We start from the raw sequence: 21,606 nt of genomic DNA on the forward strand, positions 1-21,606 counted from the left end.
AGATCTGCCTCATTCTTCTGGGGACAGTTCCTTCCTCTGTGACAAACAGAGGGGCTGGTGGACGGCAAGGGCTGTGGCAGCACAGGAGAGCCCAGCCCCCACCAACACCACTGCCAGGGCCCCCTGAGTTTTCTCCTCACACGGGGCAGCCAATGCCCTCTGCCTGCTGTCTTCATAACTACTGTTAACGGAGCAGCGGCACAGGTAATGAGGCAAAAGAGATGGCGTAGGTAAGAAATAAATCCAGAGTCCTATGGCTAGCCAAGAGGAGAGCTGATTCCTTCAAGCTGGACTGATGCAAGCCTGCAGCTGGAAGGGAAGAGGGAAGACAAGACAGACAGGCAACAGCCTCTGCGAGGCCCCGGTGCTGGCCCAGGCCAGGTCCTGCTGCTTTGGCTCCAGTGAGGTGCTCAAAGGTCCTGCAAACAGAGCCACCTGCTCTTGGCTGGCCTTCTCACTCCTTCTGGCTCCTCCGCCTTTCCCTGTGGAAGGACGAGAGACAGCACTGGGCAGGGGCTGGAGCTGGCGGGTCAGGAGCAGGGGATGGCTGGCTGGAGGGGAGAGCACGGAGCAGAGCTGTGGCAGGATGGGGACTCACACCTAGCCCAGCAGGCTGCGGAGCACGGATCGGTTGCCAAAATCATGCGCCGGGGATGTGAAACTTGCCTGGTTTGAAAGATAGAGAGCCTGGAGCCAACTTCAGCTCTGCCAGCCAGCCGCAGAGAGGGAGCCAGAGGCAGCCGGCTCCACCTGAGCTGATCCACAGAGACCAGGAAACAGGAGCGGAGGGAGCCCAGGGGAAGGCAAACGACACAAACTACCACATTCCCAAGCATCAGACTCCACAAATATCTCAGGTTCCCTTCGAGCTCTGTCAGCTTTAAACCAACAATCCAAAAACTGCTGACTACCAACATAACAGGGAGGGAAAATTATACAAGTGCCTGAAGTGCCAAGAGAAAGGCACGTTCAGGTGTGATGAGCATCATCTCTCAGGTCTGTCTAATTCACTGGGCAATCCACTGGAGTGGATGCTGCCGCTCAAATAAGGAGCACCGGGCTCACTGCAGCACCCAAACAAGAAAAATCCAAATTTGATTAGATAGTTTTATTGCAATTATGAATCTTCAATAGTTTTTCATATCAGGTATTAAACTTTCATGATTTTTTGGTGTGCAAGACAGCTATACAGATTTATAACTTTCTTTAGTTTCTCTTTTCAAGGGTGGATCAAAAGGAACCTGGCGAGCCCTCGCCGTACCAGGGAGACCAGAGGGGCCCTGGACAAGCTACATTTATCCATGTCTGTCCTTCAGCGCTGCCTCGATATTCATTCGAAGTCCTTTACGGCCTTCTGCTCTCTTGTGCTCTATTAGTACAGTGCCCAGCGCAAGCCCACCTCTATCTGGTGCTGCCGGAATATTAACACCGGGTGACAATAACCAGCCACAAAATACTTGGATAAATTTGAGCACCTCGGGGAGGGGGGGGGGGGGGGGGCAAAAAAAAGACCTTGCAAAAATAATTGCTGGTGAAAGGCAGATAAGGGAATCATCGGAAAGCCCAAATGCCTGCAAATCAGCCTATCTTGATGATAGGCGCCTATTAGAGCTAGAAAGGATTTTTTTGCTAATTAACATAGATAATAATTATTTTTTTTTTCCCCCAAAGTCAAGGACAACTGGGAAGGTAACAAAAGACTGCAGAGATGCAAAAGCACCATCTGTTAAAACAAACGTTGGCCCTGGCAAATTATTTGCTGTATGCAGAGCTCTATGCCAGCACAGAATAAAAGAAGTAATAATAAGACACAAAATTTATAATAAAACACAGGAAAATTCTTGCCCTGGGTATTTCAGGAACAAGTTTTCAGTTGTGCTCAGCTAATGGTGGGCGGACACGACAGGACCCGCTGAGTGCCTGGCCACTCCTGAAAAAGGGATTATTCTCATTTCCGAGGAAAAAAGCTACCCTGAAGCGCAGGGACTGGAACATGACATGGAAAAGGTGACAGACCGCAGGCAAGAAGCGGTGTTCAGAAATAACACACCTCGATGAGGGGCTTGGCTCCTCTTTCTGGAGACAGGGAATAACATGGGAAAGGGAGGCGCAGTGAAGAGAAACTTCATGGGCTTAAAACAAGGGTTCTACGCACCTAAAGTCTCTTAAAAATAATCAAAATTGACTCCGGGAGAGATGCAGTCACACGGACAGAAGAATAGGTGTGAGATTTTAAACATGAGTTAATGTTAAATGACACCAAATTAAGCTGGGAATAACAGGGCTAATAGGATGCCAAACGGTTTGGCACTAGCACTAGTCTTATTTAATGCCACTAATGTGCTAGGAGAGAGGTTAAATTACACCCGCGGATACCCCTAAAGTAGAGGGAGTCTCTCTCTAGCACAAATAATTACCAAAAGCAGACCTTAGGAAATTAAAAACACGGTCAGGAAAAAGCATGCATCAATTTGGAAAGGCCTAAATTAAGACTCGGTGAAAAATAAGGAGGTACTCGGCTTCCCCAGGGGGGAAGGAGGTCGGGGCAGATGATCCACATCCAGTGAGGCCAACGCAGCCTGTTGGAAGGATAAGAGACAGCTCTGGGAGCAAGGCGAGGGAACGGAGGCGCCAAGTGCTGTCGGAAAACATGTTCTTTTCCCCAAAGACCTTGCAATACAAATACGAAGAACAAATACAGGCTGGAAATGAAAGCACGCAAGGAGAGAAGGTCGCCTCTTGGGGCAGGCGGTGGTTTCGGCACTGCTGCGGGGAGGTTTCTGGTTGCCTCCCAGAAGAGGAACAATTTAAGCACCGTCTGTCCCCAGAAAGGTGACATGGTTGGGAGGACCGCTCCACGCTGCCTCCAGTGGAAAGGGCACATCTTGGGTACGCAACCACGCACCTCCTCATTGCATTTCTCACTGTACAGCTTATTCCCCAGACTCCGAGGCAGCCACGAAGCTCTTTTTTTCAATCTTCTCTTTTTCCGTATCTTTGCAGACTTCAAAATACAAGCCAGTTTTCAAGAGGCAGCTTCCTGACTGCCACTGATGACGTAAAATCATTCACCTCTTCCTATTTACAGTCTCTTTTTGTCTGCTTCTCCTGTATGTGGACACACACGCATTATGGTAGCCTCTTTTTACCCCGGCCTTTGTGCTGGGAACTCAATATTGAGTTGTTTGTTCAAAGAGAGATACCTGAAATCTGTTATTTCTGATGTAAAGGTCAAGGGGGGGGGGGGGGCAAAAAATAATAAATATTGGCTTAAAAAAATATCCTGACAAAATACACCAGCGGAAAAAAAAAAAATGAATGAGGAAGAAATCAGGATGAGCAGAGCCAAAAATGCCAGCACAACAAGCTCTGCGCCCGCACGGCATCGCTGCGAACGTCATGAAGGATGCAGGAAGGACGGAAGCCGAAAGCAAACAAGACCGGCTCCCGTCCCTCCTTTGCAGCCCTCCGCTAACCCCCGCTTTTTCAGCCTGCGAACTTACACCGAGGCAGCACGTTTTCAAACACGCCCAAAGAACACACCGTCAGAAGCTTCACGAATGAATAAACATCAAGAGGGCCAAGGCCAAGAGTATGAATATTTAATTACGGACTGGCTGAGGAGAACCAGCCTGTTCTGTGCTGGCCCCTGCAGAGCGCTCTGCCTGGTGGCCGTGAAGCCGGAGGGAACAGAGCAGCCGTTCCCAAACTGGCATCCGCAGGGCTGGATCTCCGCTGGGACCCACTTCTCAGCACCGCGGCCTCCAGAGCCACAAAAAGCCAGTTGAGCTTTGGGGCCGGAGAGAAACTTCCTTGGTTTTGACTGGCTTTCAATATCACGCTCTTCTCCATTCAGTTAAAATTTAAGGGAAATGTAAAACATGTTATTAAAACACTCAAAAATTCCGACTTGGTGCCATAGATGCAAGAACATTTTCCTTAAAAATGTCTGGCAGAATCAAGTCAGAAAATTCTGGTAAGAAATTCAGTGAAAGCAGCAAAACCCACAAAAATACCCACTGCCTGGGAAGCCAGCAGGAACCTTCCCATCCACCCAGCAAGGCTGGATTGAGCCCACATCAAAAAACCCATAATTTTTTTGTTTTACAGAGCAACTAATTCTCTGGAAATCACATTTATCCATCAGTTCGTCCCGCCTCGTGGTATCACATCCCTTCCACCACCACCTGGAGCAGCATGGGGATGCAATCAACACGCGACCGTCTCTAACAGGGGAACATAAAAGGCCTTTCTTCATCTCCAAACCTCCGAGCAGTTCTCAATTTATGGCCTGCAGCATACACAAATCAGGGCAGGAAGTGTCTGTGCGTATCTGAAATCACATAAAGCCTGACATTCAGAAAAGCATCGGCCTGCTGGCACGCACAAATCAGCTACTAGAAAACAGAAGAGCAAGGAGAGAGGAGTAAAGAATCAATAAGCAGAGGCTCCCGTGTACAAACACTTGGCCCCGGTGTGGGAACCTTGCTTGGCCGGGACGGAGAGCAGCAGCACACGCCGCTCCATGGGCTTTGGCTACAGCACGTGTGTACCAGGCACCGGTCCAGGTTAGGGGCTGGACCTAACTCTGCCGAGAGAGACCTGGGAGTCTGGTGGACAACAAGTTGCCCATAAGCCAGCAGCGTGCCCTTGTGGCCAAGAAGGCCAATGGTCTCCTGGGGTGCATTAAAACGAGCGTGGCCAGCAGGTGGAGGGGGGTCATCCTCCCCCTCTGCTCTGCCCTGGGGAGGCCACAGCTGGAGCACTGGGTCCAGTGCTGGGCTCCCCGGTTCAAGGACAGGGAACTGCTGGGGAGAGTCCAGTGGAGGCTGCAAAGACGATCAAGGGACTGGAGCATCTCTGTGCCGAGGAACGGCTGAGAGCCCTGGGGCTGTTCAGCCTGGAGAAGAGCAGACCGAGAGGGGATCTCATCAATATCTAAAGGGCGGGTGGCAGGAGGATGGGGCCAGGCTCTTTTCAGTGGTGCCCGGGGACAGGACAAGGGTGATGGGCACAAACTGGAACATGGGAAGTTCCACCTAAACATGAGGAAAAAATTCTTTCCTTTGCGGGTGGCAGAGCCCTGGCACAGGCTGCCCAGAGAGGTGGGGGAGTCTCTGTCTCTGGAGACGTTCCAAACCCACCTGGACGCGTTCCTGTGCCACCTGCTCTGGGTGACCCTGCTCTGGCAGGGGGTTGGACTGGATGGTATCCGAAGGTTCCTTCCAACCCCCACCAGTCTGTGATTCTGTGATTATTTTCTTGCCTTCCTGGCAGAAGTGAAATGAGAGATGGAGGGATAAAGCCCTGTGTTATGCTGCTGTGACTTCTCCTGTGTGCGCGAGTTCGCCCTGCGGCATTAGCTGTGCCGAGCTCCCCGGTGGCTGGACTGAACCACAAAAAGCAGCAATTTTCCCCCATGCAGTGAGGAGAGGGATTTGGAACAACATGGAAGCACTAAACATGAAACAAACAGAAAGAACCTTAGGAAAACAATGCAACTTCTTTTCCTGTTCCTGCCTTTAACCCTTCAGGCTTCTGGTGTTTACTCTGGTGATCACCTCCCTGTACTGGGCACTGGTGAGGCCCCACCTCGAGGGCTGTGTCCAGTTTTGGGCCCCTCACTCCAAGAAAGACATTGAGGGGCTGGAGCGGGTCCAGAGAAGGGCAATGGAGCTGGTGAGGGGTCTGGAGCACAAGTCTGGTGAGGAGCGGCTGAGGGAGCTGGGGGTGTTCAGCCTGGAGAAGAGGAGGCTGAGGGGAGACCTTCTCGCTCTCTACAACCCCCTGGAGAGAGAGGGGGGGTCGGTCTCTTCTCCCAAGGAACACGCAATAGGACAAGAGAAAAAGACCTCAAGTTGCACTAGGTGGTTAGATTGGATATTAGGAAAAATTTCTTCACTGAAAGCGTTATCAAGCATTGGAACAGGCTGCCCAGGGAAGTGACGGAATCACTATCCCGGGAGGTATTTAAAAGCTGGGCAGACGTGGTGCTGAGGGACATGGTTCAGTGGTGGTTTTGGCAGTTTCAGGTTAACGGCTGGATTTGGTAATCTTAAAGGCTCCTTCCAACCTAGACGTTCTATGAGATGGAACCTGACACTCCGGCACAGGGTCAGCAGGCGCTGGGGACAATGAGGCTTGCTTCAGATGGCAGGTCCTCTGACTCAGCAAAGTCACCCGTGTGACAACCGGGGCAGCTCAAGCCAGTCCCTCTCTCTCCAGCTCTATTAGGCAGAAACAAATTGTCCTGTGACTCTTATCATCCCTCTGTCTTGAAATCCCCGCGTCCCAGAGCGCTGTCCCTGACACCCCTCACCACGACCCTGCACTAACGAAGAAGCATGCGTTGCCATCCCCGGGAGACAGCTATGTCCCCTGGCCGGGCGTGCAGGCAGGGCGTCTGCGAGGTTGCCAGCCCGGAGGAGTGATGGACACGCTGGGAGAGAAGGATGGTCTGCAGGGAGTTTCCAGCAGCAGTTCTCACTTCTTGCTGCCCTGAAAACACTCCGCCATCTCCCTTGGATGCTCCCACAGCTCCTCGTCCCTAGTGTTGAAGTGACCCTCTCATATATCAGGATCCAAAACGCCATTTCCCAGGGACAGAGAGAGAGATTAAGGTTTGGATTGATCCAAACCTCCAAGTTCAGCACTTTCGTTCTATGTCAAAAAGAGTCCGCAGAGAGAAACAGGAGCCTGCAGCAGAAAATTAAGTTCAGAAGGGGTTGCATTACCCCCACAAACGTCTCCTTGTCTATAAAGGGAACTATAAAGGGACTGAGGTCACCAGGTTAGATGCAACATTTTGTGCCACAGCAACTTGAGGGACAGGATTGCATCTGTTCCAGCCCAAATCCCAGCCCTTTACACCAGACTGTCCACCCACTTCATGCTCCCAGCCTTTATAGATTTAAGTGATGTTACGGGGCCGCTGGAGCAAAGCTGAAGGCTTAGCCCTGACCTCTCTGGAGTTGGTCAAGGGAGAAACGCATCACTTCACAATACAGGGAGGGGATCGGAGCAGATTACCCCTCGATCCTCAGCAGCCCAGCACCATTTCAGGGGATTGAGAGAATGTGATGGAGTTTAACATCCATCAATTCTTGCCTGACAAAAGGAGCAGGGAAAGAACCGTCTCTCAGAGCCCATGGAATTGCACTGGAGGAAGTAAAATGGATACGATGTGATTGAAGGAAAGAAAATCAGAGAGAAAAAAAAAAAACCACCAAAAAAAGAAACTCTGAGTGACGAAGTAAACACTATATCCTGTGAAGTTTGAGTCTCAAACATGCCCCATCCATCAGCAGCACAGAGATGCTGCACCCAAAGGTCCAATAGCTCCCTTTTCAACTTATTTTACTGGTGTATGTCCCAGAACGTATACAGTTTTCCCCCCAAATGCCCCTTCCAGAAACAGCCGAGGTCCCAGGATGTCCCATCCTGTTCTGAGACCTGGCACAGCAGGAAGGATGGAGGAGCTTGGAGGTGACGTGTGTGCGCGCGTACACGGTGGGATAAAAGAGATGTGGGATCTCACTTTACAAGAAGTTTGCAGTAAAACCATAGGACTCTGGACCACTTCAGCCTCAGAAGGGCTCAGCCAACACACAGAGATTTCTTTAGGAAGCCGTCTGACTACAGAGAGAGGCTGACATAGCTGGAGGTCACACCAAGTTAGGCTGATGATAGATGTGCTCTAGCCCCGAGGGTGATCCTGCTGCTTCTGCTTGTTAAGACACGATCCTTGCGAGAGCCAATGCTGCAAGAGAAAACCAGCACACACCTGCTCCCGCTGCAGCAAGTCCTGCCTCCTCTCATGGCGGCAGCTAAACACACTCCCTGCAGGCAGGCTACAAGCACCTTGTGTGAAACACTAGCTCCAAACATAATGGGTTTGGATGCGAGATGCAGGAAAAGGGCACAGGACCAGGAGCTTTAATGGAAAACTCTTCCCTGCCAGCACGGGGAGGTGAGAGTGACTTTCTTCACCTGCCAGGTCTGGGCTGCGCTCTCAGATACCTACACCAAAAACACCCCCAGGCTATCTCAAGGAGTGGGGGGAAATCAGGCAGAAGGCAAGTACAACCTCCTCCAGCAGCTGTAAGGCTGTATTTCTCTCTGCACAACAACCTTGCTCCCTCACATCCAAAATGTCCAAAGAACCTGCCCTGAAAAGCCATCCCCAAAAACGCAACACTCACCTCTCCACTGAGAGCCCCGCTTGGCCAGGGGCAGAGGGCAGGAACGGCAACAGTTATGTGTCGACGTGGCCCTGCAGCCACCACGCGTGAAGCTCTACCTCCCGCCCCAGCCCACTCTGGGGTCACTCTTACCTTCAAGCCAGTGCTCTCCGCTTCAGAGCCTTTATCCACACCGGTGATGTAGATGCCCAGGGAATATTCTGCCCCTCCTCGGATCATGAGGCCCAGGGATTTCCCTTCATTCAGGACCAGATTCACCTGCGGAGGAAGAATCACAGAATGGTTTGGGTTGGAAGGGACCTTAAAGATCATCCAGTTCCACCCCCTGCCCTGGGCAGGGACACCTCCCACCAGCCCAGGTTGCTCCAAGCCCCGTCCAACCTGGCCTTGAACCCCTCCAGGGATGGGGCAGCCACAGCTTCTCTGGGCAACCTGGGCCAGGGGCTCACCGCCCTCACAGCAAAGAATTTCTTCCTCAGATCTCATCTAAGTCTCCCCTCTTTCAGTTTAAAACCGTTCCCCCTCGTCCCATGGCTCCCCTCCCTGATCCAGAGTCCCTCCCCAGCTTTCCTGGAGCCCCTTTAGGGACTGGAAGGGGCTCTAAGGTCTCCCCGGAGCCTTCTCTTCTCCAGGCTGAACCCCCCCAACTCTCTCAGCCTGTCCTCACAGCAGAGGGGCTCCAGCCCTCGGATCTGAGGAAGAACAGTCATTTACATGATGTCTGAGCCCTGCACAAAACCAGCCTCTGCTCCGTGCTTCTGACAACAGCCACGTCCCCCCCCCGCCCCCGCCACCAGCTCTCCCACTGCAGTGAGCAGCGCACACCCTGGGACAGAGCCACTTGTGGGGATGCCTCCAGACAACTGCAGCCCCAAATGGAGCTCTAAGCCAGCGACGTCCCTGCTGCAGCTGGCTCCTGTAGCCATGCAGAGGAGCGGGAAGAGCAGGTCTAGCTGCTCCTGTGGCTCCCTAGGCGCGTCCGTCGCCCCGTGTCCAGGCAAAGGGTCAGTGCTGGCGGTGGCTCGAAGGATGCTTTCAAGGTACATGGCCTGCAGGGTGGGCAATGTCCCCTGCACCCCCGGAGAGCAGCACGGCTAAGCACAGGCATGGGGGGAGACACACAGACAGGACGATTCTACCAAGGGGGGCATTTTCCAGTGAAGTGTGGAGAACACACAACATCCATGATTTGGGTTTGTTTCATCTTTTCCTGTTTTTCAATAATTTAGAGGCTCAAGTGGAGTGAGAGGGCAGATGACGTTGAGAAGGTGTGGAAGTCTCACTCTTTGAAAAGAAATCTTGGAAGAAAAGAGGAAGAGGATGTAATGACTTCTAGGACCCAGGTGACAAATCCAGAAGTAAAGCACTGGCACGGAAGGAGGTTAATGCCTCAGGTGGAGCAAGTAATGTTATTTCAGGAGGGGTTTGGGCCTCAGGAAGGAGACGCAGCTTAGGCAAGGGCCAAGAGACCATTCTGCAGGCTGCAGCCCAGCTAAGGTGTCAGCCAGAGACGGGACTGCCGGAGCTCTGCTGGATCCTGCCCTTCTCCTGGCTGTTCCACTGAGGCCCAGCCTCCAGTATTAGCAACTAAAACCAGCAACTAATAAAACAAGCTACAGATTTCGCTCCAGTTTACGGCAAACCCCCTCAGGGTCCATCCAGAGCTGCTGTTCAGCTCTCTGGCTGAAGGCCAGGCTGCTCAATCCCACTGCACCTCCCCTGACACCAGCCCCAGGTGACACAGGGTGACAGAACAGCACCAAAGGGACCCTTCTGTTCCTGTTCTGCAGTCCTCAGAAAGACGAGGAGCAAACCATGCAGGTGAAGGGAGAGGTAGGATACAAGCCCAGCTGGAACACAGGAGAGCTGTGCCCCACCGCGTCCCTTGGTGGGACAGGGGAGGCAGTGGGGGACACGAGAAGGAAACGCCAGCTCAGGAGCACTGCGAGGGTCCAGCTACGTGAGGGGCAGCACACGCGGCCTGGGAGGATTACAACCATAAACCAGAGGAAAAGTCAATCTGTGGCAGTTTTCAGGGCTCTCCTTTTACAGCGGCATCTCTGGGCTAGACAGTCAGCCGAGAGAAATCCCCAAAGCCCCGCGGACACGGAGGGATCAGTGCCAGCCAGCCCCGGCCGCGCATTTCCCCTCTGCCTGCCCCCGCGCTCCGCAAACACGTGATTACACAGCAATTAACCAAGCCATCCAGACCGGGGAAATCATCGAATGATTAAAGTTGGAAAGGACCTTAAAGATCATCTAGTCCAAACCCCTGCCATGGGCACGGACACATCCCACCGGACCAGGCTGCTCAAAGCCCCGTCCCATAGAGACCATTCCTCTGCCCTTCTTATGCAGCGGTCACTGCGAGGGGTCACTCCAGGGACCCCCGGAGAGGGAACAGAGAACAAACAACAAGACAACACAGAGGCACAGGCTGCAGTGGGGAAAGATCCCGACAGAGCCCAGGCTGGCCCTCAGCCCCCCGCCAACCCGGCCATTGTCCCCGCGGTGGTCACTGCCCTGCGCAGATGGCAGCTTTGCAGGACACCCCACCCCAGCACCCCGCCTGCCCAAGGCACAGAAGGGACTCGGGACTCCTCTGCACAGCCGTGTGCCTTATTATCTCTAATTAATAATGCTAGGACAGCTTTTCCATCTATCCTACCCAGAACACCTACTGCGACAGATGTTTAATATTTTCCACAAACCTCTGACAGGCTGAAGGACCAACGCAGCACCTGGACAGCTGGTTTTCCCCTGAAAACGCTGGCTACGGGGCTGATTTTTGCAAGGTAATCCAAAAGCTCCCAGCCAGCTTCCCATCTGCCTTCTCCCACCCCCTCCCTACTCCCAGGGCCTGACGATATATGGAAGTTCAGGTGAGAATTCAGACTGAACGAGCAAGCCTGTGTTTAGCTCCCTTGAGGGCTCTCAATTTAAAACGGCCTTTGTTCACTCGCTGCACGACATTTTCTAAATGAATAACTCTGGGGTTGTGTTGTGTTTTTTTGCTTTTGTCCCAGGTTTTAAGTCCATTCCGGAGAAAAGCCGACAGCGGGAATAAAAACAAATGCGAAAAGTCAAAATGTGCTTCACACTGATAGACTGTTTGCGAACGGCTTTTATATTTAAAACTCTTCATTGCAGTCAAATCAAAAGCTTGCACATCTACCTGGATGGAAAAGTCATTCCTAGCTTCAAGTCACTAATTAACCTGCCTTTCTAGAGGACGTAACATCACGCAGGGAATTCAGCCCAGCCTTAGAGAAGCTGGTATTGAAAACCCATTTTCTATCTCGGTGGTGGTGCAGCAGGAAGACAGAAAGCAGCAGCGGGACATAAGTCTACCTAAGGATGACATAGTGCAAAATTTTGTACTTTAAGAAATGGATGTCAAAACAGCCCCTACTTTTCCAAGTCTGGCAACTGCATTAATGCCTGCGTTTTATGGATGCATGAGCTAAAGGCAGGGTGATGCCCGCAATGCCCCACCAAGGCAGGCAGGATCCCAGCACGACACCGCTGCCCTCTGCTCCCTGCGCTCCGGGAATGGCTGTACTGGGAAAGCCGGAGAGCCAGAACTGTTAGTCCCTTCCCTGCTTTAAAGCACACAGAGTGCTGGAAACAATCCTGGGACTGAAGAATTATAAAGGAACCATAAAGAGACCTTCACGCCTTGGGCTGGAGAAGAGCGCTGGGTAGTTTACCTAGCCAGCAGAACGTTTGCCTGTCAAAACCAAGGGCAGTTTAACGTTCTCTTTACACGAAAACATCATTCTGGACATAGAGGGATTACTTTATAGAACATTTCACCCCTTTTTTTTAAAGCCAGAAAAATGCTCGGCACTTCCAAAGTCCTTCTGTTTTCTCCCCATTTGTCTAACGACGTTCAGGGTTTCACTTCTACTGTAGCTTCTTCACCACACCGTGGCCACCCCTTTCAAAAATTCCCCAATGTTGGGAAAAATACAAGTAGGAGAAACATAGCAAAGCACATGAAATCACAGATCAGGGTCAAAACAGACTGGTAAAGGCAACACTCCGGCCCACGAGTCCCTGAGCAACTAATACACGTGCCAGCGCTTCACTGGGGTGACCAACACGAGGGGTAGCTCCATCCATATCAAGACATTTCCATTTCCCTTTAACATTATCCCGACGGGCTGGTAAACCAAGAAGCTGCTCTCCCTACCCCGATATCGTCAGATATCGTCAGATGAGTAAGAGATACTCCCTCTCCCTATAAACCCGACGTGCTGCTGGTTTGTTTACCCACACACCAGGCAAACCCAGGCTTCAAAAAGCAGAAAGCAATGAATACAGCCTCGAGCAATGCAGGTCTGAAAGACCTTCAATGCAAACCCAAGCTCCGTGGAAAAAAAAAAAACCCACAACTAAGTGCTACTTAAAAATATGCCGCTGCTGGCAATCCCAGAAAGTTGGGTTGTTGAGGGCTTAATTGCATTTCTTAATCAACTAATACCTACGCCTCTCTGAATAAACCCTGCGGAAACGGCAATAGAAACTCAGGCTGCTGAGAAAAGCGTGGCAGCAGCAGGGGCCAGAGAAATAACCGCTCCAGGAGCACTCGGCTTATTGCCAAACTGCAGATTTAGGGAAAAGCTGAGAAATACGGCAAGCGCTCGCAGGCAGGGGGCTCGGTTTGATCAGGGTGGGGAGCGATGAGGGAGGCAGGAGGGGAGGGAAAGCTGTCGGGAGCCAAACCCAGAGATAAGCTGATTGCCGGGATGAAGCAAAGGCTGAGTCACTCCACCTTAAGGGCTTAGGGATAAGAGGGGAGGCTGTTTTCACACTATTTTCCAAGGGTCTCCTGCCCCCGAAGGGCTGTTTGCAGTGACGGGGGACACTGCAGGGATGGCGTTAGGTGGCTGCTCCCAGCACAGCATTGTCCACACCCGCTGCCATCCCCAGTCCCTCCCCAGCGAGGGCACAGTGTAAGCCCAGGCTCCAGACACGGCTGTAGGGTGGGAGGGAGACAGCAGGATGACAGGGAAGCATAAGCTGTCCAAGGAGGTAGCTAAACATGTCCACTGCGACCAGGCTGTTGTTTCCAGTGGCTCCCACCACTGGGACTTGATCCTGCCACGATGCAAAGCACTGACTCTGGACCCCACTGGGAACCGACCCCCAACACACCATTTCTAGGACCAAGCCTTTCTGCTTGGGCTTTTCCACTAAGGCAAGCAGGTCTGCACACATATTATTAACGCTCCTGTGCAAGTCTTGTCACAGAAAAGGGCATTTTGGTTACATTTCCACTTTATGTTTCCTCCCTCCTCAATTCTACCCATGTTCTGCCACCAGGCAGAAGCTCGGAGTGAGAAGCTGTAACGTACCTCCAGCACCAATAGCAGGGAGAGCCGGGATCACTCCGAGCTGCTAAATGCACAGCTGTCCTAACATCATCCGAAAACAGCGGCAGCAAGCAAGGCTGAGCAGGACTGCTATTATTCCGGGGGGTAGGGGGGGAACCAAGAACATCCAAGGCAAGGTGACCCCCCCACATATTCCCAGGCCCAGGGTAGCACCGAGGTGGTCCCCACCTCCTCCTCTGCGCTGTACCAAGGCTGCGTCCAGCCCCAGGCTACTCCCGCGGGTACAACACAGAAGCATTCGGAAGACCAGGGTCACAATTTTAATTTCTATTTCAACACTGAAACATCTACCGCCTCCTGGAGCAGGAAATGAAGGAAAAAAAAAATATAAACAATGCCACCATCAATAAGGCATTTGCTCCGAGTTGATTCTTGCATGGGATTTCTTTTCTCTGGGTTTATGAAATTACCTGTTGACAGATTCAATTTTACCATTAGAAAAAGCACTCTCAGACAAGAATTACTCTGCATCAGTACAATTGAGCACACAGCTGCATGAGCGGCTGGGGTTTCACCCATGCCAACAGCTATTTCCATGCCATTACTGCTGCCATACACCAAAAACACCACTTAAGGAGACTCGCGGGGCTCATCCTCCTCCTGCTTCCCAAGGAAGCCCCACTGGCTTATGTCTAGACCTCCTGCAACCGCGCGAGCCCAGCCCAGAGGGACACAGAGCCAGCTCACGACACATGAACTGAGGTCCTGGGAGCTGCAGTCACAGCTGGCCGGGGAGCTGGATCCACCACAGATGCCTCAACATCAACCCACCATCCAGGACAGGCTTTGTGAGGCCACGCTGGGGACTTTGCTGTCACAGGTAGGCTGGCAGCCACCTCCAAGCGTGTTTAATATTAGCGCAGCTCCGGCGCTGCCTTTGGCTACACAACAAGCACGTGCGGGGCACTGATTTGCAAACAGGGTCTTCTAGGAGGTGCATGCCGGGGCAGCGAGCGTGTCCCACGGCTGAGAGGTGACACTCCGAGCAGAGGGACAGGCAGCCAACCACAGAAGCAGCGCAGGACAGGCTCTAAACCAAGTCCTCTCCCACGGGGCCCGATTCCCAATTCTCAGCCCCACTGCTACCGCCCTACCGGGCGCCGCTCGACTCACGCAGCGCTCCAGAGCTCTGGGGCACAATTAGCACTTTTGGGAGCTTTCTCCGCTTGAAATAACTCCAGCGCTTCGAGTAAGTCTCCTGGGACAGTGCTACAGACAGCCCCAGGCAGAAGGATACCTTTTATCCCCAGGGAACTGGGGGACCAGTGGCTCACGTCACATACTCCATTCACCACAGGAAACCTGCAGGCAAGGGGGGAGCTGATCACGTACCCCCCAGTAGCCTGGAGAGGCTTCTCGCTGGAAACCAAGGCGAACCCCAGCAAGGTCAGAGCAAGCAAACGGTGAGAGACACGGGGAGCTGTATCGCTTCGCACTGAAAATGTCATTACAATCTAATAGAAATAAATCCTTCCTTATCTCTCCTGCATCTCTTATCCTTCATGCTCAAGTAGTCACCATTAGCGTCTCAAACACTCAAACCACGCGATGCTATCACAGATATATTTTTTTCTTTTTGTTTTTATTATAATAATTATAGCTACTTTTGAATACAGAACTGCCCAAAGGCAAGTTGGCACTCTCTTCTTTATGTATATTCTCTTCCTTCTGCTGCACCAAAAGCTTAAAGGAATAAGCAGCTCCCCTGGCAATAAGCACATTAGAGCAACGACTCAGCTGATGAAATGGCGTTTCTCAGAGAATTAGCAGTCCGACCCTTGCAGAGCTTTTTGCACAGTTCATCTTCTTCCCAGCTCAAGAGCACCTACGAGTTTTTGCTGGCTGACGGTTTCCAAAGCGCTTTAATGAAATAAGCTGTTGATCCCAGAAGTGCATCAATGACAATTCACAGCACAAACGGTCCTTGCCGTTGTGAAAAATCTAGAGGACTTCAGCCTGATCATAAAAATCAAACCGCCGTGAAGCACAAGGCAACCACTGGCAGCAGGTCCCATCTTTCCAGCAAGAAGGCTACATCCTCTGTTGGGATGGCACCGGGGGACTGTGACCTGCTGCTGGAGTCAGGTGGCTCCAAGAACGTTTCACCAGAACTTTGCACTAGTGCAAGCCCTTCGTTTCACACTTAATACTGACCACCATTCACTGGCTACTTCACCTACAGGGAAGATCGGCACAGGGCTCTGAAGAAACATTGGATCCACTGATTACGACTACAGGGAAGGCTGCCCTTATCGCAGGAAACTCATCATAGCAAGACTTGGGAAACGCATCCATCTCTTCAGCCTGCCACAGGCAACACAGATACGGAAAGTGATTTGCAATAACTTGCACAACTGCAGGCGCGTACATGCCAGCACCTCCTTCATCCTTCCATTCCCTTTAATTCTTACATCCCTTCTTATGCCTTCTCGTGAGATATCATTTGTGTTAGGTCAGGTCTACACTGACTAATTGGCCCGGATCGTAGCATTCACCTCCTGCTCATCCGCACAGAACAGCCTCTGACCCACGCTTGGTGCAAGCTGGACTTTGGCCCAGAACCCCTGACTGGGACAGAATGGTGAAAGCAAAGCCGGTGGACAGCTGACAGTCCACCAGTAACTTCCCAAAGCCCCATAATGGCTTCTTCCACAGCTGATAGCACAGGAATCCTAGTGCCCACACAAAAACACGATAGAAAGCCAAGGGCAAGGAACGTGCCAGCCCTAAGCCAGCAACACCAGTTGCCTTCTGCACTAAACCTCTGCTACAGCAAAGCTATCCAAGGAGGTCAGAGTGACCCACCAGCTGAAAGCCCCACCATCCTGGTGGCACACCAGTCCAGCCCATCTGCTCCACACCTCCACCCCACCGCCTGGGTGCCCGCTCCAGGAAGGTACGCAGCCATGCGCCAGGTCCCTCCTCTGCCAGACAGATCGGTTACACTATCACACACCCGCCCCGGACAGCCGCGGTTTCCATTTCAAACCTTTTGATAACGAATGCTTCTGCCTACAGATAAGCAAACTTGCTAAACTATGCTACAAACCCTATCCTTTCAGACATACAGAACAGATGTGCTGGAGGAAAAGGCAGCCAGAGAGGGATATCTCTCTTGCCTGATGGATGTAGGATGCCTCCACCAAACTCCAATTTAACCTTGCAAAAGCTGGAAATATCACCTTAACTACAGTGGCATTGTATGTTTGCTGAACTGTAGCAACGCATTAACAAACTTGCTGTTTTACATCGCTTCAGCCTCCCGCTGTAAGGCCGAAGTCTGATCTTTGCTGTGCTTTCCCAAACAGTGCTTGTTTGAAAGCTTTTGCATATGTATGCCAGGACATTCAGATCGACTAGAAATAGGAGAGAGGCAGGGGGGAAAAATAACCAACTAATCCCCGGCCCTTCCCTCGGAATGTAAAACCATCCAGAAATCAAATAGCCCTCGGGAGTACCTGTCAATTCCACTTGACTGGGCTGAATTAACCAGGGATATGTTGCATTTATTTGCATGATATTTGTGAACAGAATAACCCCAGTTTCAACAGTTAAATATATAAATATATCTACACATACAAATAAAAAGAGAAAAAACTAGAGGGCAGGCTGTTGCCGTGTTCTGGGACATATTTTTATCTCTCGATGGTACACAGTAAGTCAGGACAAAGCGACTCAGCTAATCCATGCCCTGAAGCGTGCGTTCAGACAAATGACATGGGCAGTCACACCGAATAACCCCTCCCAAACCTACCGCCCAGGTCAGGCTCCCCTCACCTCCTCACTGCCAGCCAGCCTTTGATCACGGCGGGCCTTTTCTTTCCCCATCAGCTGGTAACACAAGGTACCTCTGGAGAGGTCTTGGTTATTTTAAAAGTTGTATCCAGTAATTTTCTTTCGTCGGCCTTACAGATGGGAAGTCAGGAGCGGAGGTTATTGCAACATGCATAGCAAGCCTTGCGCATCGACACCAGTGAGCAAGGCAGCGAGGAGGAGCTGGGTTTGGAGGCAGGCTCAAGGCAGTGCAAGGAGCGGAGGGGTCAGGGTGCTGTTTTGAGCAACCTCGGGTCCCACCGGTGCTAACAGCTTCTGCTGAAAGCCCTTCTGGACCACTGAGCCAGCAGGCTACGGAGAAAGGTGCATCATCTTTGTGGTCAGCAAGGATGGAGGCCCATTAACAGGGCAAGGAGAAGGCCTGCAGGCAGCGCCGAGAGCTGCGCTACAGCAGAGCGGGAGGCACACCGAGTGACACAAGAAGTCTAAAGGAGCAGAGGGAGCCAAGGGCCATCACCAGAGCGGCATGGGGATCCCAGCACTGAGACAACACCCAGCTGATAGCTTGTTAGAAGTGTGGTACACGGCCAGTGTGGCAGGACAAGACCAGCAGAGTGACCAATGTCACTGCTGACACACCATGGAAGAGTAGTGCCAGGATAAGGTTGAATACTGCCTGTTCTCAGCATCGCATCTTTGCATTCCCATTTCTGTGAGCTTCAAATAGTTCCTGCAACTGTCATTGACTCTCCCCAGGTTAACAGCCCCCTGCCCCGGGTCAAAGCACAATCTTCCACTACCAGCAATTAAAGGGCTGCCTGATTGTGTGAAGCAGCACCAAGGAATGGAAGAACAAGCTGAGATTTTGGAAGAGCCAGGCAGAGCACAAGGCTCTTCACCACTTCTCACACCCGGTCAAAAGGTCCTGAAGCCAGCAAGCCATGAGCTGGTAGCACCACAAAGACTGGGCATCCCACCCAAGGCTGGCAAATCTACCCAGTGGCTCTGCAAGTGTGCAGCGAGGCGTCACAGCCATAGCACCAGAGAAGCACAGCTCAGAACAAGGGCAGCCACTTCTGTGAGCCAAGGTCCTGCAGCCCTGCCCAGCCGGAATGGTGCCACAGGGGGCAACTTGGAGCTGGGACCCCTCGCATCTTGAGAGCGAGTGTATCCAACAGCAGCCAAGCCCAGCATGGACGCTCTTCGAAGTTTAACGTGGCCTTCATTCAACTCGGCTTCATTCCCTTCCAAAGCAGATTAAGCTACAGTAATTAAAGCTCTTCTAACTTGCAAAATTCAGTTGGATTCATTTTCCTGGGCAGCCCCCAGGAGCCAGCCCTGACGAGCTCAGGAGCAGCAGAGAGGAGGGTGCTGTGGTCTGATGACGGGTCCATGCAGCAGCCGAGCTGCCCAGAGACAATTAGGGCACCTGTAATCGCATCTCCCTGGGGACTGATGGGAAGGGGTTGTCCAGGGCCACGCCAAGCTCAGGCACTGGGCAGGGATGCCCACAGCTGCAGGCTTCTAAGCATCTCATGTTGATACACAGCAAGGAGTAAAGGAACGATCCGCAGAGAAACACCTCCTACCTACAGCTTCAAGGAGTGTCTGCCTGCTGTATCAAGGTGACACTGAGTGGTAGGGGGTGGGGGACACCAGCAAGGCAGCAGTGGCTGCTTTTCTCTTCTCCTTAAAGTAAAAATAATGGGCCCTTCTCCCTTGTGGCCCACATGAATATTTCATCAGCAAACTGCCTCATCCTCTATTAGATTTTTCCCTCTCTGGCTGAGGCGGGAGGCTGTAGCTTACGGATCCCTCCACAGCCTTTCCAGGCGGAGCTGAGGACGTTTTGGGCATACACTCAAAACGCTGGGGACAGCCAGAGGCGTCTCAGGATAACATGGTGCAAATGTGTCAAGGCTCCAATCAACTCCGTGCCTTTGGGAAGCAAGCACCCTGCTCACTCATGACAGTATTTAGATATCCCGTGAATGCCGGTGAGGCAACACCATGTCCTGCTTGTACTGGACAAACAGGTTCCCGATCCATCCCCACCAAGAACGAGCAGAGCCTGGCCCTCCAGCCTGCCCCTCACCACAAGGGCATCTGAGCACCGCTCCTCCGCATCTACAAGTCTCTAGGTCTGTTTGGGCACGGGAAGCAGGAGGGAGAAGAACCACTATATTCCTGAGATCAGATACTGCAGTTGAACATACCCTCTGCTGGCTTCTCTTATCATAAGGCCTGTTCCAAAGGAGGGCAGGCTCGCAGTACGAGGAGAGGACTGGACTCAGACGTGCTGATACGCTCTCCTCCCTGTTAAAAGCCCCAGATCCAGGCCCTGCTGGAGTGACCAGCACTGGCCACCACCAGCTCCCCTGGGTACCGTTATGAAAGCCATTCCATTTCCTTCTCTGCTCCAGACATTTTATTTTACAGCATTTTGAGAAGAGAAAAATTGGTTTTTCACTTTGACAAAACTGCTAAGAGACCCAAGAAAACCTCACAAAAACACCTGGAGGAAAGACCTGAAACGCAGGAAGAAGGGCAGTAATGCACTCTGAGATCTGGCCCTCCAAATCCACGAGCCCTCCTGAACGTAACGTAACATCTGTATCAGCCTCTAAACGACCGAGGGAAAGCTACAGACCTAGGGAGAAAACCAGGATCCAGAGTATCCTAAAGGAGAGACGGGCCACCCCAACAGAGGCCAGAATCACACAAAGATCATTAAGGTAACGAAGAGGGTGACCGCAGACAGCCCTCCAGGGCTGTGGCTGCCCTCCTCGCTCACCTTTTTCTCATCTCCCTCTTGCAGGAGCTGGAGGTGGCTCCTCTTCTCGCTGTCCTTGCGGAGGGAGCTGTTCTGGTGGTGCGGCAGGCCCGTCGGCGGGGACACGCTCCGGCCCTGCGGGTCCACCCAGGTGTAGATGTGGTTGGTGACATAGCCCCCCGGGATGCGTCCCACCGAATGTACAGACAGGTTCAGCTTCTTGCAGCCTTTCAGCACCTGGAAGACAAGCCAAGGAGAGGAGGGGGTTAATGCCTACGGAGGGAGAAGGACAATCTGCCTTAGGACTCCGGGGTGACATGGCTTTGAGGTTGAAAGATCTCAAACTACTCTGCAACCACCAACTGAATGACTGAACTACACAAAAAGCTAGTGAAAGCTGGAATTTTTCTATTCTCTCCTGAACAGCAACAACTGTTTTGGCAGAGCTGCTGCTGCCAACAGAGAAAAGGCGCTCTCCCCATCAGCCAGGGAAAGAGCAGAGTGAAGCAGAGTACGGGGGACAAAGTGGGTGGTGACATGCCAGGAGGAACCCCAATACGGACGGAACTTGAAACTGAGCAGTTTCTGCAGCTTTGGAGAGGACTCAGAGCAGGACGGGGATGAATGCTGGAGAAGAGCAGCAGCACCACCGGTCCCTACAGCTCGGCCCCAAACTCTGCCATTGGAAAAGCTCCGGATGTCTTCAGGGAACATTGACAGCGCTCCCAGAAATTCAGCCTCTCTTGCCATCTCAATACCAGCTGCCTTCCCCAGCACAAGCAGTCAATTAATGAGTACAATAATTATTAAATATATACATATATTTAAAACAGCATGGACAGAGATGATCTTGGCACTCGGGTAAGATGATCTGCAATTGCTCCTCTGCTTCTCCAGATTCCACTGTGAGAAGCTGACATATGCTTTATACTAAACTTAAACTAACATATAGTAGTTCTCCCTGGGGACAGCTGTAAGCTCTGATCCCTTCTGAGGCCTCAGGAACATCAACACGCCAGATCTGCTCTCACAAAGGAGGTGCTTTGGATTTTTTTCCCCCTATATACATCCTTTTGATGAGTTGCTCCCGCAAGGTCTCCTCTCCCCACTGAGCAGAGAAGCTGCTGAGCAAAGCCCGTGACTGGGAAGAACTAATACCGACAGCTCTTCGGTAAAGTGTAGTATCGGCAGTAATACTGGGCTGGCTGGATCCCAGGTCTGACCTGGCAACACTCCTATCCCTCCCTGCCAGAGCGACAGAGAATCCAGCTTGCCAGCTCCCAGTTCAGCATCTCCATCACATATAGCTATTTGGCTGCAAATTTGTCACTTATTCCCAAGGTCATCACGTGCCTGGAGAACTTAAACAAGGATTGCGAAACCAACAGCCCCATCAGAACAACCGCAGAGCACTTCAGCATCCTGGGGTGCTCACTAACTCCATTGTCTGTCCCCTTAG

The 21,606-nt window shown here is 52.0% G+C and overlaps 1 protein-coding gene across 4 annotated transcripts in view; it reads right to left on the reverse strand.

The window, feature by feature from the left end:
- WHRN (whirlin) overlaps nt 1-21,606 on the reverse strand; it is a 57,496-nt gene that overhangs the window by 19,500 nt on the left and 16,390 nt on the right. For all 4 annotated transcript variants that reach the window (XM_063353132.1, XM_063353133.1, XM_063353131.1 and 1 more), the window contains exons 2-3: nt 20,169-20,384; nt 8,334-8,459 (exon numbers count right to left, since the gene is read on the reverse strand). In XM_063353132.1, coding sequence (XP_063209202.1) covers nt 8,334-8,459; nt 20,169-20,384 — 342 coding nt within the window. The remainder of the gene's footprint in view (nt 1-8,333; nt 8,460-20,168; nt 20,385-21,606) is intronic.

This window comes from Chroicocephalus ridibundus, chromosome 15 (genome assembly GCF_963924245.1).
Source record: "Chroicocephalus ridibundus chromosome 15, bChrRid1.1, whole genome shotgun sequence".
Taxonomy (NCBI): domain Eukaryota; kingdom Metazoa; phylum Chordata; class Aves; order Charadriiformes; family Laridae; genus Chroicocephalus; species Chroicocephalus ridibundus.